The sequence below is a fragment of the Oncorhynchus mykiss genome, chromosome 22 (assembly GCF_057628025.1).
Source record: "Oncorhynchus mykiss isolate SJ-2025 chromosome 22, ASM5762802v1, whole genome shotgun sequence".
Classification (NCBI taxonomy): Eukaryota; Metazoa; Chordata; class Actinopteri; order Salmoniformes; family Salmonidae; genus Oncorhynchus; species Oncorhynchus mykiss.
Window position 1 is genome coordinate 42607810 of NC_143043.1, and position 24380 is coordinate 42632189.

A 24380-nucleotide genomic window follows, 5' to 3' on the forward strand; every position below is an offset into this window, starting at 1 on the left:
GTCAATGACCCAATACCTTTGGAGCTCGCTGTATATGAAAGCTACCTAGCTTATCTGGCTCAAACTGGCACTGTGATAACTGCCCATTTATAAAGGGCTTCAATAAATGTGCTTGGTGGGTTCTGAGAATGGAGAACTAAATAAAACTGGTCCTTACCGAGACAGGCTTGGATGTCTTGGAGCTCCTGTCCATCTCGCCAACCCTCACCAGTAGAGAACCTCTCTTCACCCCAGGAGTCACCTGCACTCCACTCACCTTGGTCTCCAGCTGAGAGCTCTCACTCTGCACACACACCCAGAACATAATCCAGGGATTAGTATACCATTCAGCTTAGATTTGATTTATTCAACAGGGAAAACACTCACCGAGGACTGTCCACTGAGTTCATCTGGAACTTCAACAGACTGAAAGCCAGGTAAGAGGATAGGAGTGTTCTGCTTCACCTGGCTCAACACTGGCCTGGAAACAGAAAGAAGCACGAGCAAACATGATTAGTCCAGACCTAGATTAAACCGAACACTTAATGAAAACCTGATCATTAGTTTAGGTCCAGCCCTAGATTAAGCCTGGCCGAAAACCTGATCATTAGTTTAGGTCCAGCCCTAGATTAAGCCTAATTCTGGCCTAAAACACTTTTTTTGTTGTAACTTTTACCCCCTTTTCTCACCAATTGGTAGGTACTATCTTGTCTCATCGCTAGAACTCCCATACGGGCTCGGGAGAAACGAAGGTCGAAAGCCTCCGAAACACAACCAAGCCGCACTGCTTCTTAGCACAGCGCGCACCCAACCCGGAAGCCAGCCGCACCAATGTGTCAGAGGAAACACCGTGCACCTGGCGACCTGGTTGGCACGCACTGCGCCCAGCCCGCCACAGGAGTCGCTAGTGCGCGATGAGACAACGATATCCCTACCGGCCAAACCCTCCCTAACCCGGACGATGCTAGGCCAGTTGTGCGTCGCCCAATGGACCTCCCGGTCGCGACAGAGCCTGGTCACGAACCCAGGCCTCTGGTGGCATAGCCACCAGCCACTAGACCACTGCGCCACCCGTGAGGCCCTCCTAAAACACTTTTAATGAAAACCTGATCATTAGTTTAGGTCCAGACCAAGCCTGATGCTGACCTAAAACACTTTTAATGGATATAAACAAAACATTATTTGGCACAAACTTTAACTTCTAAATGTAGATTCTTACTTGAGTTGTTCTGGGTAGACGAGGACCAAAGTGTTAGCGAAGGTTGCGTTCCAGAACTGTGTGACGAGGGAGCGGATGTGCTTCCGCCGGTGGAGGAACAGGACACAGAGCAGGGGGGACAGCAGGGACAGCAGCTCATCATCATAGGCCAGGGCGGAACACGTCTGCAGGCAGCCCAACACATCAACCAGGAGCTTCTCCAGCTGGAGGAACGGGGACACGACCACCCAGACAAAAGGATTGGTTAAAGAGCTGAAGCTTGCAAAGAAAGCATAGCCAATACTTCTATAATATTAGTGCAGTAGTTTATATAGAGAAACATTTCAACATCAAATCTTATTTGTCACATGCACTGAATATAACAGGTGTAGACCTTACAGTGAAATTAGTGACTGTACGTTTATTTATCCCATGTGTAACTCTTTGCATTGCTTTATCTCAGCCAGGTCGCAGTTGTAAATGAGAACTTATTTTCATCTGGCCTACCGGGTTAAATAAAGGTGAAAAAATGCTTACTTACAAGCCCTTAACCAATAATGCAGATCAAGAATTAGAGTTAAGAAAATATTTACTAAATAGAAAGTAACAAAACAACGAGGTTATATACAGGAGGTACCGGTACCGAGTCAATGTGTGGGGGTACAGGTTAAGCTGTTAAGGAGACTTTTGGACAAAAATAAAATAGTAAACATTTGAACACACCTTTGCTCCAAGACTTGAGGTGGATTTCGGCTGCTCATTTGGAGTCCTCCCAGGCTGTTCATAGAGGGCTGTGAGGGGCTGTGTGAGAGAGGCCAGGGCCTCCTGGATGGCTGTAGCCAGTGCCAGATTAGAGAACAGGGTAGAGAGGATGGCGACCAGGGCCAGGCCTGTACCCTCAGGGACAGTCTCAGGAGCCTCAACAGCATTAAAGGCCTCCAGGGCCTGGACCAGCAGGGTCTGGAAGCTAGACAGGTTCCCAAGGGCTTTGCTTTTCTTACGCACCCAGGCCAGAGGGGTGTGGGGAGCTGGAAGGGACAGGAAGGTAAGCAAGGCCACTCATGCATACAAAATATTTATTTGGCTAAAAGCTTCTGCTTAATGAGATATCTATCCATCTATCTATCGATCGCTTACATTTCATCTTCTGTTGAAACTGTGAAGTGTAGGGAGAGAAGTCAGAACTCTCAACGATGACCAGGAGGATGTTAGCAACCGCATCCAACGTTGACGGAACCTGGAAAAGAATCATAATACAATCAATGAATCTGAACAATGAAAACTATTGTGCAGCAGTAGTATATTCTTATTCAAAGGGCTAACAATCCCAGTAAATTAGATGCGTTTGTACAGTAAGCTCTCTCCGCTCACCCTCAGGGCCTTCCTGTCCAATAGGGCAGCCATTTTGCCACACAGCTCCTCACAGCAGACATTCTCCTCGGCAGTGGCCACCAGGGCAGAGCAGCAGGCAAACACCTTATACAGCCTGGACCACGTACCCAGCATGGACTTCTGGGTCACCTACAGAGGAAAGGCAGCAAAATCAGTGTTTGAGATTGACCAATTATGTTGGTCCTATTTTGAAATGGAAATGTGCTTTTTGCAAATTCCAACTCTCCCTGAGACACCCTCGGAGAGCAGGGCCATGGCCAGGGTCTGCCATTATCAACGCCAACCCTGGAGCAATTAGGGTTAAGTGCCTTACTGGTCCATTCACTCAAACTCAAGGTTTCCCAAGACTCGGTCCTCCCAGAGGTGCATGTTTTGGTTTTTTCCCCTAGTGCTACACCGCTTATTCAAATAATCAACTCAAGATCAAGCATTGATCATTTGAATCAGCTGTGTAGTGCTAGGGGGAAAAAAACTAAACATGCACTCCTTGGGGTCCCAAGGACCGAGTTCTGAAAACCCTGCTCAAGTCGCTAGGCTACCAGGCGCCCTTGCAGTGGGACAGCGCATATTTTATCATCAAATCCTCCTGCATCCCAAATAACTACTCTACTGATCAAAATATGCAAAGCACTGAATTCATTCAGTCGCCAACTTTAAAAAATCCTATAGCATGGCAATCCACGGAATCTCTGAGAGACTCACATGTGGCAGGGCGTTGCCAGGTAGCAGGTGTGTGATGGGGAACATCAGGGCAGTGTGAACAGCACTGAAGTTGTGCTCCAGAGCATCCCCTTGGTTCACCTCATTGGTCTGTCAGGGGAGGGAGAAAAACCTTATTAAAACCAATCTCCATAGCAAATCTCTATTTGTGAAACACATAGGTTAATAATTATAATAGTCGTTTGTGTCCACCTGGTGAAATTGGTCTTGCATCTCAACAAACAAGCACCATATTCAGTGCAGTTACAGGCCATGTATTTACAGTGTCCACTACATACCTGTGTGATGGTAACAGTCAGTGGGTTGACCACCACACTCCACATCCTCCACAGCTGTTCCTTATTCCCCAGAGTCCCCGCGCTGCGCCCCACCGCCCCCAGGACCGCCTCCCCAAATGCCAGAGGGGACGTGAGGCCGGAGAGACCACAGCTCACTAGGGTCTCTAAACACAGGAAAAACCTGCGGGGGTGCAGAGACAACTCAAATAGGACAGGAACAAGATACTTTCTTTTGTTGTCCACATAGTGTATGTGGACACCCCTTCAAATGAGTGGATTTGGCTATTTCAGCTACACCCATTACTGACAGGTGTATACAATCGAGCACACAACCATACGATCACCATTGGCAGTAGAAAGGCACGTACTGAGCAGCTCAGTTTGTCAAATCTTTGCCCTGCAAGAACATCCCCGGTCAACTGCAAGTGCTGTTATGTGAAGTAGGAACATCTTGGAGCAACAACGGCTGAGCTGTGAAGTGGTAGGCCACACAAGGTCACAGAACGGGAACACCAACTGCTGAAGCGTGTAAAAAATAGTTTGTCCTCGGATGCAGCACCGACTAACGAGTTCCAAACTGTCTCTGGAAGCAACGTCAGCACAAGAACTGTTCGTCGGGAGTTTAATGAAATGGGTTTTCATGGCCGAGCACACAAGCCTAAGATCATCATGCGCAATGCCAAGCGTTGGCTGGAGTGGTGTAAAGCCATTGGCCTCTGGAGTGATGAATTACGCGTCACCATCGGCAGTCTGATGGACGAATCTGGGTTTGGCGGATGCCAGGAGAACGCTACCTGCCCCCACAGTTGGCATAGTGCCAACTGTAAAGTTTGGTGGAGGAATAATGGTCTTGGGCTGTTTTTCCTGGTTTGGGCTAGGCTCCTTAGTTCCAGTGATGGGAAATCTTAATGCTACTGCATACAATGACATTCAAAATCAAATTTCATTTGTCACATGACGAATACAACAGGTGTAGGAGACCTTACAGTGAAATGCTTACTTACAAGCCCTTAACAATGCAGTTAAGAAAAATACGTGTTAATAAAGTATTCACTAAAATAAACTGTACAAATATATATACTTTTTATAATTAAAGCGCAACAAAATAACAGTAGTGAGGCTATATACAGGGGGTATTAGTACAGAGTCAATGTGGTTGAGGTAATATGTACAGGTTAGTTGAGGTAAAGTGGCTATGCATAGATAATAAACAGTAGCAGCAGCATTAAAATGGGGCTGGGGGGGTTCAATGAAAATAGTCTGGGTAGCCATTTGATTAGCTGTTCAGCAGTCTTATGGCTTGGGGGGTAGAAGCTGTTAAGAAGCCTTTTGGACCTAGACTTGGTGCTCCGGTACTGCTTGCTGTGCGGTAGCAGAGAGAACAGGGTGGCTGGAGTATTTGGCCATTTTTAAGGCCTTCCTCTGACACGCCTGGTATAGAGGTCCTGGATGGCAGGAAGCTTGGCACCAGTGACGGTAGTGCGTATGGCCCAATACCTCTGTAGTGCCTTGCAGTTGGAGGCCGAGCAGTTACCATACCAGGCAGTGACGCAATCAGTCAGGATGCTCTTGATGGTGCAGCTGTAGAATTATTTGAGGATCTGAGGACCAATGCCAAATCTTTTCAGTCTCCTGAGGGGGAATAGGTGTTATCGTGCCCTCTTCAGATTCTAGACGATTCTGTACTTAGAACTTTGTGGCAACAGTTTGGGGAAAGCCCTTTCCTGTTTCAGCAAGACACCGCCCCCGTGCACAAAGCGAGGTCCATACAGAAATGGTTTGTCGAGATCAATGTGGAAGAACTTGACTGGCCTGCACAGAGCCCTGAACTCAACCCCATCGAACAGCTTTGGGATGAATTGGAACGCAGACTACGAGCCAGGCCTAATCACCCAACATCAGTTCCTGACCTCACTAATGCTCTTGTGGCTGAGTAAGTCCCCGCAGCAATGTTCCAACATCTAGTGGAAAGCCTTCCCAGAAGAGTGGAGGATGTTATTGCAGCAAAAGGGGGACCAACCCCATATTAATGCCCATGGTTTTGAAGATGTTCGACAAGCGGGTGTCCACATACTTTTGTAGTGTCCCATGTGGCTCAGTTGGTAGAACACCAGAGTTGTGTGTTCGATTCTCACTGGGGACCAGTATTAACAAATATGAAAATGTATGCACTCACTACTGTAAGTCGCTCTGGATAAGCGCGTCTGTGAAATGACAAATGTAGTGTGTGATGGGTTTTGCCTACCTTCCTGAATGCACTGACTGGGAGTCATTATGGATAAGATGGTCAGCTAAATGACTAATATGTAAATATATTCCCAAGCATAGGAACACACTGGGATACTCCGTTCTATGTATTCTTCAGATTCACTACATATTCTATGCACACTGTTCATAATGTCTACACATCCCACACACAGAACTCAGACATTGTCCATCCTTATATTTCTTCATTCAATATATATTTTTAAATATTTGTAAAACTTTTTAATATTCGTGTGTGTGTAAATTTTGCTACACACGCAATAACATCCACGACCAATAACATTTGATTTGACTAATGCTGGTTGCAAAAAACTCAAGGAACAAGTTTCACGTTATCTTGGAAGTGGTAAGCCCCAGGAGACATTTGTTTCTGGTTGGAGAGAGGAAAAGAACAGAATTCAGTTAAGGGGAAACCGACCTCTCATCTTCTACGAACCCTCCCACCAGACTGCTGTTGTAGAACAGGAGAATCAGGAACAGAGCCGGGGTTCCCTGGGGGCAGAAATGGAGGAGTAAGAAAAGAGACCAAGTAACCACACCAGGCCAAGGACCACACAGCATTCAGAACACTAATTGAGTAACACAGACATTTCCTAAGAGCCCCATATCAAAGACTGCAGGATGTTAATTTACACTGCCCTAGAGAATACATCTTTATAGAGCAGGTTACAGGGTTGTCATCCCTATGGCATCATAAGTGTCTACAGCCATGTATCAAGTAAAATCATGAACCTTCTACATTTCAGCTTTCATGGGTCCGATTTATTTCAGATTTATCATTTGCAACAGAGGACAGAGACAGAACTAGCAGGGAGCAACTGGATGGACAGATTGTATTTAAATTTAACTGATGTAACCCAATGACCAGGAAGAGAGAAGCTACAGACACTCACGTTCAAAAGATCCATTTTGCCCACTTGGTAAGAGGCAGATCCCAGTATCCTTTGAGGGATACCCTTCACTGTCATTTCCAGCAGACTCTGCATAGAGAGAAACAAGGGAAAGAATACAAGGAAAGGGTTAAACAGGCTTAAATAAACAAAGAGGAGCATTTTTAGGACATTGAGTTCCTCAATGCAACATGACCCACTAACACAGGCTAGCAGCAGACAAGCAGACCTGTTTGAAGCATATAGATAGGTCTTACCAGAGCCCTGTGTGCAGGGAGGGCCTCTGAGGAGATGATGCTCTGTAGAGCCTGTAGCAACAGGGGGAGGAGCTCAGAGCCCTGGCGCTCTTTCTTATGGCCAGCTGTCACATAAAAGGTACAAGGGACAGGAGGATAGACATTTGAAGACACCAGGGCATTTTCTCAAGTCGCCTTTCCTCAATTCCTCACATCCATACTCCGAGCCACCTCAAAACGCATTGGCGGACAAGGTCAGAGGGGAGGGACTTTGGATTTTCTCATCTAACACATTTTGAACAGTAGAAACTAAACATAGAAAATCATTTCTGTCATTTCTTTGGATGGTCATTACTGGGGACTGGCCCCTCAGATTTCATTCCTCGTCATAGTGGTTCCAAACCCGAAGGTCCACTCAGACTTAAACTGATGACAGTGGGGTTGGACCTGTGGTGGGGGAGGCTTGGGTCTTTCAGCTCCAACACCTGACAGACAGGACCCAGGCCCAGCTGTGGTACTCTGTGTGGGGCTGCAGGGCTCACCCATGGCAGGAAGGGTCAGCCAACTGAGCAGCAGCCACAGAACATTGACCATTTTTAGCTAACTAAATGAAGATGGAGTGAGGTTAAACTGTAGGGCGTCAATCATCCAGCAGAGTGGGGCACGCAGCTTGGGGCTCCATCACTCCTGTATTCCAGTAATAGCACATTTTCACTGGTCAACTTATCACCAAACCTTTAATTTGTTGAATTAGCTGTGCCAATGTTACAATACATGAAGTAAGTAGAACGGCTGGGGACGCTGTAGGAGAGGATTGAGAAACACTTAGTTTCAGCCTTGGCTAACTCCTAACTGACGAGTGACTTAGGTTAGAGTTTCCTGGATGGCCTGCAGGCTTACATCATGATGGGGGGGTGTATTCTCTAACTCTAATCACTAACAGGCCCTCCACTGTTTAACAGCATGCAATCTGTTCTGTGGGGGGTGATGTGGTTGACTTTGGCTGGTACTCACCAGCATCAATCGTTGTGATTACGAAACTGACAAGGTTCCTCCATATAAGGGCAAGCAAGGCATCTGCAGGGGAGAGAGAACACGCAAGTCACCCCACATGAAGTGGCCGTCATTCAAACCCCTACGCATGCACTTCTACACAAAACACACCATTCTTCCTTCCAACTCCCCCTCTACCCCACGCAGTGACTCTCAGAAACTGTTTCCAATCACTCGTCCATGTGAGGGAGCCCCTCTAAGCTAGCAAGTCAAGCCAGAGCTATCCTATCCCCTTTGTGGCGAGAGCACTGAGCACGAACATCTCTAGAGGCTGGCGCCTCGGCTCCTGGAGGAAGGCCAGCCGAAGTCATTTTCAATGTAGCACAATAACCTTGATCCTGTGAATAGGTTTATTGTTTTAGTTGTTCATTCCTACAGAACATTTAAATGACGCTAGACAGGGTAACTATGAGAGGATTACAGTATACCACTACATTATAGAGGTGGGATTTGGGCTCCTACAATGAGAATGGTATACGAGGGTCTGAAATGGTTGTTTTTCATAGTGGCAGGAAGTTAGGCCTACATGTTTCCTAACTGGACTACAGGGGATTTGTCTTCCTGACTAGCTGACTGGCAGTAGAAGAACCTGATACACACTCTGAGGCTCTGAACATGTTTGGAATAGACAGAGCCATTATGGCTGCCATAGAGCCTATGCTAATATAATTTGCATTGAGTTACTTGAGGGCAGGTAGGTACCTGGGGCGTCTTTGCCGATGCAGATGAAGCTGTCGCGGACTGCGGAGATAAGCAAAGAGCCGTGCTTGGTGAAGGAGGGGGGGCTGGACAGGAAGGGGTGAACCAGAGGTTCTGCCAAAACAATACAGGAGAGTCATTTCAGAGAACCAGGCAAGCCGTTTCAAACTGGAACATATTTATCTGATGCATAAATCGTTTATTTAAATTTTATTTATTAACTAGGCAAGTCAGTTAAGGACAAATTCTTATTTACAATGACGACCTAGAAAAGGCAAAAGGCCTCCTGGGGGGACGGTGGATTAAAAATACAATACAAATATAGGACAGAACACATCACAACAAGAGACACCACAACATAAAGAGACCTAAGACGACAACATAGCAAGGCAGCAACACATGACAACACAGCATGGTAGCAACACAACATGGTAGCAGCACAACATGGTAGCAGCACAAAATATGGTACAAACATTGGGCACAGACACCACCACAAAGGGCAAGAAGGTAGAGACAACAATGCATCACACAATGCAGCCACAACTGTCAGTAAGAGTGTCCGTGATTGAGTCTTTGAATGAAGAGATTGAGATAAAAATTGTCCAGTTTGAGTTTGTAGCAGCTCGTTCCAGTCGCTAGCTGCAGAGAACTGAAAAGACGAGCGACCCAGGGATGTGCGCGCTTTGGGGAACTTTAACAGAATGTGACTGGCAGAACGGGTGTTGTATGTGGAGGATGAGGGCTGCAGTAGGTAGAGAGGGGAGTGAGGCCTAGGTTTACTGTAAAGGCATTGGCATGTGTGAAAGGTGTGTCATCCAGCTGTAATACAAATACGGGTTTCTGTGTAGTGTGGCGAGGCCTGTGAAATGCAAGTAAAATAAATTGTGATGCGAATTAAATCGCCTCTACAGCTAGCGACTGGAACGAGCTGCTACAAACTCAAACTGGACAATTTTTATCTCAATCTCTTCATTCAAAGACTCAATCACGGACACTCTTGTAGCTGCATCGTGTCATGTATTGTTGTCTCTACCTTCTTGCCCTTTGTGCCGTTGTCCTGTGCCCAATAATGTTTGTACCCCGTTTTGTGTTGCTGCCATGCTGTGTCGTCTTAGGTCTCTCTTTTTGTAGTGTTCTCTCGTCGTGATGCATGTTTTGCCCTATATTTTTAATCCCAGCCAAAGGCTTTTTGCCAGGCCGTTATTGTAAATAAGAATTTGTTCTTAACTGACTTGCCTAGTTAAATAAAAGTAAAAAAATGTAATATATGTATACAGTTGAAGTCTGAAGTTTACATACACTTCGGTTGGAGTCATTAAAACTCGTTTTTCATCCACTCCACAAATTTCTTGTTAACAAACTGTAGTTCTGGCAAATCGGTTAGGACATCTACTTTATGCATGACACAAATCATTTTTCCAACAATTGTTTACAGACAAATTATTTCACTTATATATTCACTGTATCACAATTCCAGTGGGTCAGAAGTTTACATACACTAAGTTGACTGACTGTGCCTTTAAACAGCTTGGAAAATTCCAAAAAATGACGACATGGCTTTAGAAGCTTCTGATAGGCTAATTGACATTTTAGTCAATTGGAGGTGTACCTGTGGATGTATTTCAAGGCCTACCTTCAAACTCACTGCCTTTTTGCTTGACATCAAGAGAAAATCAAAAGAAATCAGCCAAAATTGTAGACCTCCACAAGTCTGGTACATCCTTGGGAGCAATTTCCAAATCCCTGAAGGTACCACATTCATCTGTACAAACAATAGTACGTAAGTATAAACACCATGGGACCACGCAGGAGTCATACCGCTCAAGAAGGAGACGCGTTCTGTATCCTAGAGATGAACGTACTTTGGTGTGAAAAGTGCAAATCAATCCCAGAACAACAGCAAAGGACCTTGTGAAGATGCAGAGGAAGAGTTTTTTTTTAAGCATCTACAGTGGGGCAAAAAAGTATTTAGTCAGCCACCAATTGTGCAAGTTCTCCCACTTAAAAAGATGAGGCCTGTACTTTTCATCATAGGTACACTTCAACTATGACAGACAAAATGAGAAAAAAAAAATCCAGAAAATCACATTATAGGATTTTTAATGAATTTATTTGAAAAATGGTGGAAAATAAGTATTTGGTCAATAACAAAAGTTTCTCAATACTTTGTTATACACCCTTTGTTGGCAATGATAGAGGTCAAATGTTTTCTGTAAGTCTTCACAAGGTTCACACACTGTTGCTGGTATTTTCGCCCATTCCTCCATGCAGATCTCCTCTAGAGCAGTGATGTTTTGGGGCTGTTGCTGGGCAACACCAACTTTCAACTCCCTCCAAAGATTTTCTATGGGGTTGAGATCTGGAGACTGGCTAGGCCACTCCAGGACCTTCAAATGCTTCTTACGAAGCCACTCCGTTGCCCGGGTGGTGTGTTTGGGATCATTGTCATGCTGAAAGACCCAGCCACGTTTCATCTTCAATGCCCTTGCTGATGGAAGGAGGTTTTCACTCAAAATCTCACGATACATGGTCCCAGTCATTATTTCCTTTACACGGATCAGTCGTCCTGGTCCCTTTGGAGAAAAACAGCCCCAAAGCATGATGTTTCCACCCCCATGCTTCACAGTAGGTATGGTGTTCTTTGGATGCAACTCAGCATTCTTTGTCCTCCAAACACGACAAGTTGAGTTTTTACCAAAAAGTTATATTTTGGTTTCATCTGACCATATGACATTCTTCCAATCTTCTGGATCATCCAAATTCTCTCTAGCAAACTTCAGACGGGCCTGGACATGTACTGGCTTAAGCAGGGGGACACGTCTGGCACTGCAGGATTTGAGTCCATGGCGGCGTAGTGTGTTACTGATGGTAGGCTTTGTTTGGTCCCAGCTCTCTGCAGGTCATTCACTAGGTCCCCCCGTGTGGTTCTGGAATTTTTGCTCACCGTTCTTGTGATCATTTTGACCCCACGGGGTGAGATCTTGCGTGGAGCCCCAGATCGAGGGAGATTATCAGTGGTCTTGTATGTCTTCAATTTCCTAATAATTGCTCCCACAGTTGATTTCTTCAAACCAAGCTGCTTACCTATTGCAGATTCAGTCTTCCCAGCCTGGTGCAGGTCTACAATTTTGTTTCTGGTGTCCTTTGACAGCTCTTTGGTCTTGGCCATAGTGGAGTGTGACTGTTTGAGGATGTGGACAGGTGTCTTATACCGATAAGTTCAAACAGGTGCCATTAATACAGGTAATGAGTAGAGGACAGAGGAGCCTCTTAAAGAACAAGTTACAGGTCTGTGAGCCAGAAATCTTGCTGTTTGTAGGTGACCAAATAATTTTTTTTCTTATTTTGTCCATCATAATTGAAGTGTATCTATGATAATTACAGGCCTCATCTTTTTAAGTGGGAGAACCTGCACAATTGGTGGCTGACTAAATACACTCCCCCCCACTGTTTATCCACGGTAAAACAAGTCCTATTTCAACAACCTGAAAGGCCGCTCAGCAAGGAAGAATCCACTGCTCCAAAACCGCCATAAAAAAAGCCAGACTACGGTTTGCAACTGCACATGGGGACAAAGACCGTACTTTTTGGATTAATGTCCTCTGGTCTGATGAAACAAAATTAGAACCGTTTGGCCATAATGACCATCGTTATGTTTGGAGGAAAGGGGGCTTGCAAGCCGAAGAACACCATCCCAACAGTAAAGCACGGGGGTGGAGTCATCATGTTGTGGGGGTGCTTTGCTGCAGGAGGGACTGGTGCATTTCACAAAATAGATGGCATCATGAGGTAGGAACAGTATGTGGATATATTGAAGCAACATCTCAAGACATGGTTGCTTGGTTGCAAATGGGTCTTCCAAATGGACAATGACCCCAAGCATACTTCCAAACTTGTGGCAAAATGGCTTAAGGACAACAGAGTCAAGGTATTGGAGTGGCCATCACAAAGCCCTGACCCCAATCCCATAGAAAATGTGTGGGCAGAACTGGAAAAGCATGTGCTAGCAAGGCGGCCTACAAACCTGACTCAGTTACACCAGCTCTGTCAGGAGGAATGGTCCAAAATTTAGCCAACTTATTGTGGGAAGCTTGTGGAAGGCTACCTGAAACGTTTGACCCAAGTTAAGCAATTTGAAGGCAATGCTACCAAATACCAATTGAGTGCATGTAAACTTCTGACCCACTGGGAATTTGACGAAAGAAATAAAAGCTGAAATAATTCTCTACTATTATTCTGACATTTCACATTATTAAAATAAAGTGGTGATCCTAACTGACCTAAGACAGGGAATTTTTACTAGGATTAAATGTCAGGAATTGTGAAAAACTGAGTTTAAATTTATTTGGCTACGGTCAATGTAAACTTCCGACTTCAACTGTATATATATATATATATATAAAACATTTACAAACATCACTGAGTACTGATTAACGACTGAGGCTGTGACGTCATTACATGAATAATTTAGCTCTTAACTTCTTGGTGATAGGGGGTTAATCAGTATTTTCACGTCCGGATGAAATGCGTACCCAAATTCAACTGCCTGCTACTCATCCCCAGAAGATAAGATATGTATATTTTGATAGAAACTTCAGAGTGTTTTCTAAAACTGTTTGAGAGTACAGAACTTATGTAGCAGACAAAACCGAGAAAAAACAAAAATAAAAAAAACTATTGGAATGGTTTGAGGTCACTCTTTTCAATGGGTTTTCATTGGGAATCCAGATTTCTAAAGGGACCTTCTTGCAGTTCCTACCGCTTCCACTGGATGTCACCAGTCTTTAGAAATTGGATGAGGTTTTTCCTTTGTGTAATGAAGAAGCCCTGTTCAAAACGAGGGTCACTTCAAGTGTACTGTTAGAGGCGCGTGACCAGAAAGCTAGCTACAGTTTGTTTTCTTCCTGTATTGAACACAGATAATCCAGTCTTCAATTTGATCGATTATTTACATAAAAAATACGTAAAGTTGTATTACAAAAGTAGTTTGAAATGTTTTGGCCAAGTTTTACAGGTAACTTGAGATATTTTGTAGTCACGTTGCGCAAGTTGGAACCGGTGTTTTTCTCGATCAAACACGCCAAATAAAATGGACATTTTGGATATACATCGACGGAAATAATCAAACAAAAGGACCATTTGTGATGTTTATGGGACATATTGGAGTGCCAACAAAAGAAGCTCATCGAAGTTAAGGCATGATTTATATTTTTATTTCTGCGTTTTGTGTCGCGCCTGCAGGGTTGAAATATGTTCTCTCTCTTTTTTACGGAGGTGCCATTCTGAGATAATAGCATCGTTTGCTTTCGCTGAAAAGCCTTTTTGAAATCTGACATGTTGGCTGGATTCACAACACGTGTAGATTTAATTTGGTTGCTTACATGTGTGATTTCATGAAAGTTTGATTTTTATAGTAATTTATTCGAATTTGGCGCTCTGCATTTTCCCTGGCTTTTGGCCAAGTGGGACGTTACCGTCCCACATATCCCAGAGAGGTTTTAACCAGAGCGACTTCGTTTAGTGCATTCAACTAAAGTAGGCAAAACCACCACGTCTCTCACCCAGGCTGAGCGTCAGTTGGTTCTTGGCAGCGGTGGCGGTGACCTCTGACCCCATGAAGTAGTGCAGCAGCATCTCTAATCCCAGCAGCTGTATAGAGGGGTAGGCCTGGCTCGCCACCACACTGCAGTTCAGGTTCAGACGGGGCATCACCGTAGGGCTGGAGAAGGCCGGGGCACCTGGAGGGGCGGGGGACAGAGCAACAAAGGTGAACAAATTCCATTATCAATTAAAAAGTGACATTTAGAACATTTTTACATCCAACGTTTACACAATTATCTGGTGGCACTTTTCAGGTAAATCCAAGATGACCATTCAAGAGAGCTTTTCTATGTTCTGTATTCTAGGTAAGAGAATTCTATAATGAAATGACATACTTGTATCACACATGCATGCAAATTATGAAAAGCAACAGCTAGAAGCAGTCAATGTTCCATAGTACTAGCAAAGAGAAAAGACAATGGAAGACAGTAAGACATGAATAGTTGTAGGTATAGTGGTCCCCACAGTAAGACTACCAGTTTTGTGTGTACTGGTCCCCACAGCACTGTTCTGAATGGAGCTCCGGGCTGGAGTAGTTGGGAAGGCAGAGTCAGTGCCCAGGGTACACTGGAGGAGAGGAACACCAACCTGACAACACATCAAGACTATTGGTCAGCAACACAAGACACAAGCTCTCAAGCTGGCCATTTCCAATCACAAAACAATGATAACGCTCTATCCACCTCTCACACAAGACGAGATCGAATCTCAAACTTAATAAATTAGGCCTATTATAAAATGTAATTGAAATTAACTTAATCTCGTTCCTTAATAACAAATCCCGCTTGGATTCTGAATGCATCAAGTCATGTTTGATCATTCGGCATAAACGTAACAAAACACTTTATAGGCATTTTTTCACAAAAACATTCAAACGGACACATAATATCAAACCAATACAAATGAAAATCCCTTTTTGTACCTGTTCAAAGTGTGCAGGCAGGTTGGGTCCCAGTTTGACCACCAAGTACCACCAGACCTCCAGCTTGGTGAGCAGCAGGGCCTCAGTCCTCACCTGGATGGAGCGGAGGGGCTGCAGCAGCAACTTCAGCCGCTTGGCACTGCACAGGATCTCTACAGCACGGGAGACAGGTCAGTCAATCACTTTGCAAAGAATCTGACACTCTGAATAGACTATACAGTCTACTCTAATCCGAGTAAGTGTTCTCTACAGCAAAGAGTGCATGAAGAGAGAGTGGAGTGGATGTTAAGAGCATTTAGTTTGCCACACACTTTCTGTTGTACAGCCCTCCATTAAGTTCTGTCTAAACGAAGCAACAGGTCAAAAAGACTTGAAGAAGTAATGTTGTATTGTGTGTTTCCCACCTGGATTGAGGGAGAAGTTGTCTATGAGGCTCTTCCAGGCAATGAAGGCGATCTTCTTGATGTTAGGGGAGGAGCTACGGAAGCCCAGTTCCTCCAGGCCAAGCAGGGAGTTGATGAAGGGACCACCTCTATGGAGGAGCTGGGGGATCAGGCGAAAGACTGACTGTCAATGGTCATAGACAAGGACATGTGTCTTTTCCCAACTCTCCACCGATACAAGGTGTGGAGGAACCAATAAAGTGTCGTATGAAATGAATTCATTACACTCCTGAGAGCCTTACATGTAAGCATATCCTGAGGATTAAAACCATGCAGCCTCACCTTCCCTAGGAGCCTGACAAACAACGGCCAGAGTTTCAGAACATTGGTCTCGTTCTTCGTAGAGAACAGTTTCTGGAGCTCTGGGATGAGTTTCTGGAGCGAAACAAGAACAACGGTCAGATTGTGAAGAAATTAGCATCAAAAGTTTCTGAACCTTCCATTTATCCAAAGCAACTTGCTAAAAACATATGCACTCACTGTATTGTAAGTGTGTGTGAGTAGCAGACAGTAGAGGGCAGTGCCATGTATTTAGATATAATCATGTAAATACATATGGCTCTAGTAGAGAGTATAAAGACACTCACAGAGGACATGATGGGTTCTATGATGGCTGCCACCTCTTTCTGTTTCTCCATTAGTAGAGGCAGACCCATCTCCAAGGCTGCTGCCGCCCGCAGGCGCACTTTAGAGGCTGAGTGGACCACCAGAGGGATGACTAGCTTGGCCCACTGCACTGCACACTCACCCATCTGGGCTGGGGTCTGGTCCAGCAGCCTACACACAGACAGAGGGGCAAGACAGAGAAAGCGCTGATGATCACTGAAATACTGTCAAGACAGTATTTTCCAGACCAGAGAGCTATGAGCACTATCCAAAACAGATACAATGTTAAGGTAGACTACAATAACATCCATCTGCTTAATGGCAGGGTTATCATACTGAACCATTAAATTGTGCATTCCTAAATGAGAGTCATAGCCAATCAAAGCTATTGATTCCAGGGTAGGAGAGTACATGTACAAAACTGGGTGTTTTTGTTTACCTTATGATAACATTCAACGACTCATGCTCCATGACAACAGACTGGATGTCTTCTCTAGTCCGTACACACTCCAGGGTTCTCAGAATCTCTGGCACCATCTTGGCCACCACCTCTGGAGGGAAGTTCTGTTTGGAGATGACCCATAACGCTCTGGTGCATGTGTTCTTGTCTGTAGACTTCACCACCAGAGATGAAAGAGCTGACAGTAGCTCCTCTGCAAAATTAGCTGGAGAAAGAGAAAGCCAAAGAAAACCCTGTTTCAAATGATCTCCATTCTTATTTAACTTTTAATGGAGAATCTGAATTGCTGATTTTTATCCATCAGTTAAACAAGTCCCATGTAAACATATGAAGAATTCTACTTGTTCAGTACCTGGGATAGCTGAGACGACATGGGCATGGAACACACAGAACCCCAGGGCCTGTAGTGCAGCCTGGCTCAGCTCTGCATTCTGACTGGCGATATGGGTCTAAAACAACATGACAAAAACATAACATTCATGACAATCCTTTAGTCAACGAGATGTTCACATTTTTCCTTCAGAAATCTCCTTCATATAAAGCAGGCACTCACCTGGAAAGTTCTACCCAAACGTGAAAAGTTCTTTACAACAGCAGGGAGAAACTGTGTTCCATCATCCCCACTGAGACGACTGAAGACAAAGCAGAGCCAGCATTTAGGATGGAAACAGACGTCTTTATAAGTGTTGCAGATCTACCCACTACCTCAGCTCATTAGAGAAAAACATACAGCTGACATGCATATCGATCAGCATCTAGGGATAACGAGGTCATCATAGGCTGCCTATGTCCATCTAAAGCACCTACTTGACAATGGTGAGGTAGGCGTCTGTCTGCTCCGGCTGTCCGGCTGTGATATCCTCCAGAGATTCCAGCAGAGGGAGGAGACTGGAGCTGGTCAGGGGCACCGTCGCCATCATCCTGGTTCCTCTCACACCTAGGGCTGTGGTGATCATAAAATTATCAGCCGGTGATTGTCATGCAAATAACTACCGGTCTCACGGTACTTAACGTTAATTAACAAACAAGGTCATAGCATTTCCTTTCACTGATGCAGACCTTTGGAACATCTACATTTTAAAAAGTCTATTAAATCCATGTAATAAAGCCTACACCTTCACAATACATCCATTATTTATTTTAGACAGGTCTAAAAAAATACAAAAGAAAATGTCAGCCATTTCTGTCATCCTTATGTTAGGCCCTGATCTGGCTATGCCATATGGCTGTGGGCTACACTAGTTAATTTGGCATTATTTTACACTTAACAAAAATATAAAACGCAACATGCAAAGTGTTGGTCCCATGTTTCATGAGCTGAAATTAAATATCCCAGACATTTTCCCATACACACACGTCTCTAATTGTTTATATCCCTGTTAGAGAGAATATCTTGTTTGCCAAGATAATCCATCCACCTGACAGGTGTGGAAAACCAAGAAGATGGTGGCTGTGGGGTTATGGTGTGGGCAGGCATAAGCTAAAGACAACAAACACAATTCCATTTTATCGATGGAAATTTGAATGCCCAGAGATACCGTGACGAGATCCTGAGACCCATTGCCGTGCCATTCATCTGCCGCCATCACCTCATGTCTCAGCATGATAATTCACAGCCCCCCCATGTCACAAGGATCTGTACACAGTTCCTGGAAGCTGGAAATATCCCAGTTCTTCCATGGCCTGCATACTCAGACATACTCAGACATTGAGCATGTCTGGGATGCTCTGGATTGACGGGTAAGACAGCATTTTCCAGTTCCTGCCAATATCCAACAACTTTGCACAGCCATTAAAGAAGAGTGGGACAACATTTCACAGGCCAAAATCAACAGCCTGATCAACTCTATGCGAAGGAGATGTTGCAGTGCATGAGGCAAATGGTAGTCACACCGGATACTGACAGATTCTGATTTACACCCCTAAACATTTTTTATGGTGTCTGACTTGCATATTTCTATTCCCAGTCATGTGAAATCCATAGATTAGGGCTTAAAGAATGCATTTCTATTGACTGAGATCCTTATATGGAGTGTAACTCAGTCAAATCTTTGAAATGGTTGCATTTATATTTTTTGTTCAGTGTATATTATAGTAAGAAGAATACAATTGAACATAGCTGATTAAAAGAGAAGAGGTATTATCCCCAAACGATTTCCGAGGGAGAGTAGACATGTGGCTATTCTGTGTTGAGTGGTTAAACAAACCGGTCCTCCATTAGTTTTTTTATGGTTGTGATAAACATTAGGCTGTGTTTTTCATACATTCCAAGGCAGCATGTCGCAACATTAATGATGATTTGAGAAAGAAAAGTGCACGCAAGGCCAGAGCTCTGCTGTGTTTCTCTTGTACAGGTTGCACACAATTCATCAGTCGTTGTCTTTGTACTGTTCCCCCGTGGGAATCGAACCCACAACCCTGGCCATGCTCTACCAACTGAGCCACACGACATATTCACTATTTAACATTGTTGGGTCATTGCTACTTAAGTTCGTTTTTGGATAATCACTTCCTACTCCAGTTTATATGGACATTATATTCTATTTGTGTCTCTCCTTCTCATAAGACTATTACATGAACAAGATAGTTTTTATTGATCTTTGTCAGAGTAGGCTACACTGTAATTTGTCGTATTAAAAAAGATTCTGCTAATGTCTCCAGTCATATAAAGTGTAGTAGAATTGCATGAAATGCGTTTATAAAAAGGCCAGAAACTTCTGATATAGCATATACTGTCATTTCTGGACTATTAAGTGCACCTGAATATAAGCCACACCCACTGAATTAAAAAATAGATATGTATTTTGTACATAAGCCGCAGGTGCCTACCGGTACATTGAAACAAATGAACTTTACACAGCCTTTAAACGAAACACGGCTTGTAACAAAAATAAATAGGCTCACTATCTTCCTAATCCTGTGCACTGAAACCACTGAAGTCATCTCCTTCGGTGTTGGAGTTGAATAGCCTCAGAATTGCTTCATCCGATGTTGGATCGTTTTCATTGTCGCTCTCGTCACTTTCATCCGGAGGCAAATTCCCCGCTGAGCTCATACTGCCCCTTCAACACGCAGCAGTCCAGCCTTTCCAAACCTGTTGATAGTGGATTTTTTGACAATGCTCCACGCTGTCAGGACCCACTGGCAGACTGGACCATAAGTTGCTCTTCGCATGCGGCCCGTTTTAGTGAAGGATTTCTCCCCACTTGTCATCCAAGCCTCCCACTGAACACGGAGCGCCACCTTAAATGCACGATTTACACTGATGTCGAGTGGCTGCAAATACTTTGTTGTGCCCCCAGGAATCACAACTGGAATTGAGTTTGTCCTCGATGGCTTCTTTCACAGAATCTGTTATGTGGGCCCTCATGCTGTCCAACACGAGCAATGCCTTGTTCTTGTGAAAGAATCCTCCCGGTCGCTTGCCGTAACACTCCGTTTGCCATTCATGCATTAGGCCTTACATCATCCATCCTTTCTTGTTGACTTTCACAACAATTCCTCTCGGGAATTTCCGTTTAAAAATCAGCATCGGTGGAAGCTTTTCTCCCGATGCCGTGCAGCTCAGAACACAGGTGAAGTGCGTTTTTTTCATGCCCAGTTTTCAGCGTGACGGATGATTCGCCTTTCCTGTTGACAGTCCGAGTGAGAGGCAGGTCAAACGTCAGAGGAACCTCATCCATATTTATGATGTCGTGCGGGCCGATGGAATGCTCCGCTATCGTTGCATCAGTGAATTTGCGGAAGTTTGAAACTTTTTCCTCGTAGTCGGGAGGGAGCTGCTGACAGACTCGTCCGTACCCTGATGGACAGGCCTTTACGTCTCATAAATCTTAGACACCACGATGGTCCACCTCTAAAATCCTCAAACTTCATTGCGGTGGCGATTGTTTTAGCTTTCAGTCAGATCTGCACAGTTGAAACACCTCAGCCGTCTGCAAGCTCATTTTCTAGTTCAGGCATCTGCTTTTCTTCCCTCTGAAAACTTTTGTTGTCTTTTTGCACTGAGTCAGTTCCTCACGCTGCTGTTTCCAACGTCTTATCATCGACTCATCAAGGCCAAGCTCCCGTGCAGCAGCTCTATTGCATTTTCCAACAGCCAGATCGATCGCCTTCAACCTGAAAGCTGCATTATATGCATTTCTCCGTGTCTTTGCCATGATGAGGGAGACAAAATGACTACTGTAATCAGAATGATGGGAAGTTTGAGCACGCTCGATTTACGTCACATTATGTGACGGTGCTCAGTTTTTTGGCGGCATGAATCTTGTGAAAGCGGGAAAAATCCATAAATTAGCCGCGTCATTGTATAAACCGTGAGGTTCAAAGCATGGGAATAAAGTAGCGGCTTATAGTCCGGAAATTACGGTAACCTACTCTATATATGCACTCAACCATGCATTGAAGTATTTTTCTGCAAACAGTGATTGTGTTATATTAGCTGAAATGATGACTAGTGTGCTATCTTCCATAAGTCTGCAAATGCAAGGATACATGGAATGCTGTATTATAAAAGGTAGGCCTCCCCAAACTTGAAACTCATGTGCCAGATATACCAGGTAGGCTACACTATTTGTAAAGCAGATTCATGTGTTAATTTTAAGAACTGAGCCATAAATACAGCAGAATGAGAAAGTTGGCATCTTCTTTCAAATAGTGGCCAGTCAAAACTGTTTTCACACACGATCGGCAATGACCCAGCTTTTTAGCTTCCCAGTAAAGCATTAAAAACAATCAAGCAACCCAGAAAAGTGCTAAAAAATAGCCCATACTAACATATGTAGCCTAAGAAACAAGGTCCATGAAGTCAATTACTTGCTTGTAACCAATGTCATTCATTTTCGGAATCTCTGAAACTCTTTGATGATACACTAGTAGCAATACATGGTTATAACATCGACCTGAAAAGACAGAAATGCCAACGGAGGAAGTGTTGCGTCTATATTCAGAACCACATTCCAGGAAAGCTGAGAGACGATCTAATGTTAAATACTGTTGAAGTAATATGGCTACAGGTTTCTGCCTCACCTAAAGCCCATTCTTGTGGGAACCTGCTATAGACCAAGTGCTAACAGTCAGTACCTGGATAATATGTGTGAAATGCTTGATAATGCATGTGATCAACAGAGAAGTATATTTTCTGAGTGATTTAAATATTGACTGGCTTTCATCAAGCCACCCACTCAGGAAAAAACTTCAGACTGTAACCAGTGGCTGCAACCTGGATCAGGTTATCAGTCAACCTACCAGGGTAATTACAAACAGCACAGGAATTAAATCATTAACATGTATTGATCACATTTTTACTAATGCTGCAGATATTTGCTTTAAAGCATGTATCCAAATCCATATGATGTAGTGATCACAATATAATAGCCATATGTAGGAAAACCAAAGTTCCACGTTTCTAATATAGTGTATAAGAGGTCATACAAGAAGTTTTGTAGTGATTCATATGTTGATGATGTAAAGAATATTTGCTGGTCTGTGGTGTGTAATGAGGGGCAACCAGACACTGCACTTGACACATGAAACGACTTATTCCAGTTACTAATAAGCACGCACCCATTAAGAAAATGACTGTAAAAACTGTTAAATCCCCTTGGATTGATGAATTGAAAAATGGTATGGTTGAGAGGGAAGATGCAAAAGGTATGGATGGCAATTAAGTCTGGCAGCCCAACTGATTGGTCAACGTACTGCAAAGTAAGAAATAAACTAAATAAAAAATTAACTACATTATGAAACAAATATAAATTATATTTAAAATGATTAAAAAAATGTAAAGATAAAAAACCTTAAATGAAATGTTGGAAGAAAAGCCAACTCCGCTCCTTCATTCATTCATTGAATCAGATTGCTCATTCGTCCATTCATTGAATCAGATGGCTCATTCGTCACAAAGCCCACTGATATATTGCAAACTACTTTAAATACTTTTTCATTGGATAGATATGCAAAATTAGGGATGACATGCCAGCAACAAACGCTGACACTACATATCCAAGAATATCGGACCAAATTATGAAAGACAAGAATTGTACTTTTGAATTCTGTAGTCAGTGTGGAGGTGTAAAAATGCATTAGCTAGCAGCTGGTCAATATACAGGACATCTACACATGCGTAATACTGTAACTTAATTCTACAAATAGATATCAACTCTAACTTACCTTAAGTTTACAAACAATGAAAAATAGTTAACGTTAGCTAGCTAACTACAACATACCGTCAGGCAACGTGGCAAACACATGGCAAGGGTTGGTTTGATGTTCATCAACAATTTTGCAAACTACGATCAAACGATATAGCTGACAATGGTCAAGAATACCGGTAGTTTGCTAACTAGTCGTCAGTCAAGATAGCTGGCTAGCATACAAGTGCAGTCAATTCACTTTCACTGATCGAACTGGCTAGCTAGCCACTAAATGTGTTAGCTCACTAGCTTACCTAGCCATCTAATATCAATACCAAATATAGGTATATTCCCAATTTACTAAATCAGTTTGAAAGACAGCACTGTCAAAACCAATACTAGTAATTGCAATTTCCAAAGAGTATTTGTTCTTATAGCAAGTCACTCCCTCCGCTAGCACGAAAATAAACACAAACAAAACGCAACCAGATGCACTTCCTCACCTTAGTACTCCTGATAGAATACAAACGATCAAATAAAAGTATACCATGAACGCCACAAATATACTGCAAGTATAACCGATATTATCTTATTTGGGGTGTTTCATTTCTCGCCGATTATCAGTGTAGTTGTCACTCCCCGCGAAAATGCTGGCGCGAAACTAGCACGCTGTGCAAATAAACTTTGACCCAACGTAAGGACTGCCCACTCTGCATTTTTGTACCCCTCATTAATTCTCTGTTTCTCGAAAAACTTTGATCATAATTTCAAACTGTGTCCACATTTCACATATCTGAACAGGGGGTATTATCAGTATATTATACATATAATATATATCCAAATATTCTTTCAACTAAAGGTTTCCTCTTTCAAATGTGATATCTTTCTCTTCTTGTAATGTAGGGTAGGCAATATATTTTTAATTAAACAGCATATCCCGCACATGCCCTTTTTTATGTTAGTCTACATTTGCAGAATAGTATAGTTTATATCCAAAGATACTGATAACTAACTCCCTATTCATCTGCGCTATATAAGCCTAATGAGGTGACTGGAATTGCGTGTTGCCTTTCCACATCTTTTCATTGACAGTAAACACAATTCCATCCATAGTTTTTATGCAGCAAAGTTCTACCATATAAAACAGGACTTTCTGTAAAATTGTATAAATGCTGACAGATAATCTGTTCCTTTGACATGATGGGATATTTTTGTGCCAGTAAAATGTATTGTGAAAACGCCTTTATGTGCAAATATTGATACGCACTTAACAAAAATATAAGCTCAACATGCAACAATTTAAAATATTTTACTGAGCTACAGTTCATATAAGGAAATCAGTCAATTGGAATGAATCAATTAGGCCCTAATCTATGGATTTCACATGACTGGGAATACAGATATACAGTGCCTTGCGAAAGTATTCGGCCCCCTTGAACTTTGCGACCTTTTGCCACATTTCAGGCTTCAAACATAAAGATATAAAACTGTATTTTTTTGTGAA

The 24380-nt window shown here is 43.3% G+C and overlaps 1 protein-coding gene across 4 annotated transcripts in view; it reads right to left on the reverse strand.

Moving 5' to 3' along the window:
- Positions 1-23590, reverse strand: part of LOC110501816 (telomere-associated protein RIF1) — a 31760-nt gene extending 8170 nt beyond the window's left edge. For 2 of the 4 annotated variants that reach the window (XR_016490635.1, XM_090216102.1), the window contains exons 1-24: positions 23380-23584; positions 17550-17685; positions 17296-17374; positions 17095-17191; positions 16722-16947; positions 16264-16453; positions 15959-16051; positions 15638-15776; positions 15234-15385; positions 14788-14899; positions 14272-14448; positions 8714-8824; positions 7973-8035; positions 6980-7083; positions 6726-6812; positions 6251-6324; positions 3568-3748; positions 3272-3379; positions 2549-2698; positions 2315-2414; positions 1901-2205; positions 1199-1401; positions 367-460; positions 158-283 (exon numbers count right to left, since the gene is read on the reverse strand). Coding sequence is in view for 3 of the 4 variants with exons in the window: in XM_090216102.1 (XP_090072228.1) it covers positions 158-283; positions 367-460; positions 1199-1401; positions 1901-2205; positions 2315-2414; positions 2549-2698; positions 3272-3379; positions 3568-3748; positions 6251-6324; positions 6726-6812; positions 6980-7083; positions 7973-8035; positions 8714-8824; positions 14272-14448; positions 14788-14899; positions 15234-15385; positions 15638-15776; positions 15959-16051; positions 16264-16453; positions 16722-16947; positions 17095-17191; positions 17296-17374; positions 17550-17662 (3084 nt within the window). In the remaining variant the exon portion in view is untranslated. Of the gene's footprint in view, positions 1-157; positions 284-366; positions 461-1198; positions 1402-1900; positions 2206-2314; positions 2415-2548; positions 2699-3271; positions 3380-3567; positions 3749-6250; positions 6325-6725; positions 6813-6979; positions 7084-7972; positions 8036-8713; positions 8825-14271; positions 14449-14776; positions 14900-15233; positions 15386-15637; positions 15777-15958; positions 16052-16263; positions 16454-16721; positions 16948-17094; positions 17192-17295; positions 17375-17549; positions 17686-23379 lie in introns of those variants that run through there. The other 2 variants (XM_090216101.1, XM_090216103.1) reach the window with 2 other exon arrangements.
- Positions 23591-24380: the final 790 nt, after the last annotated feature.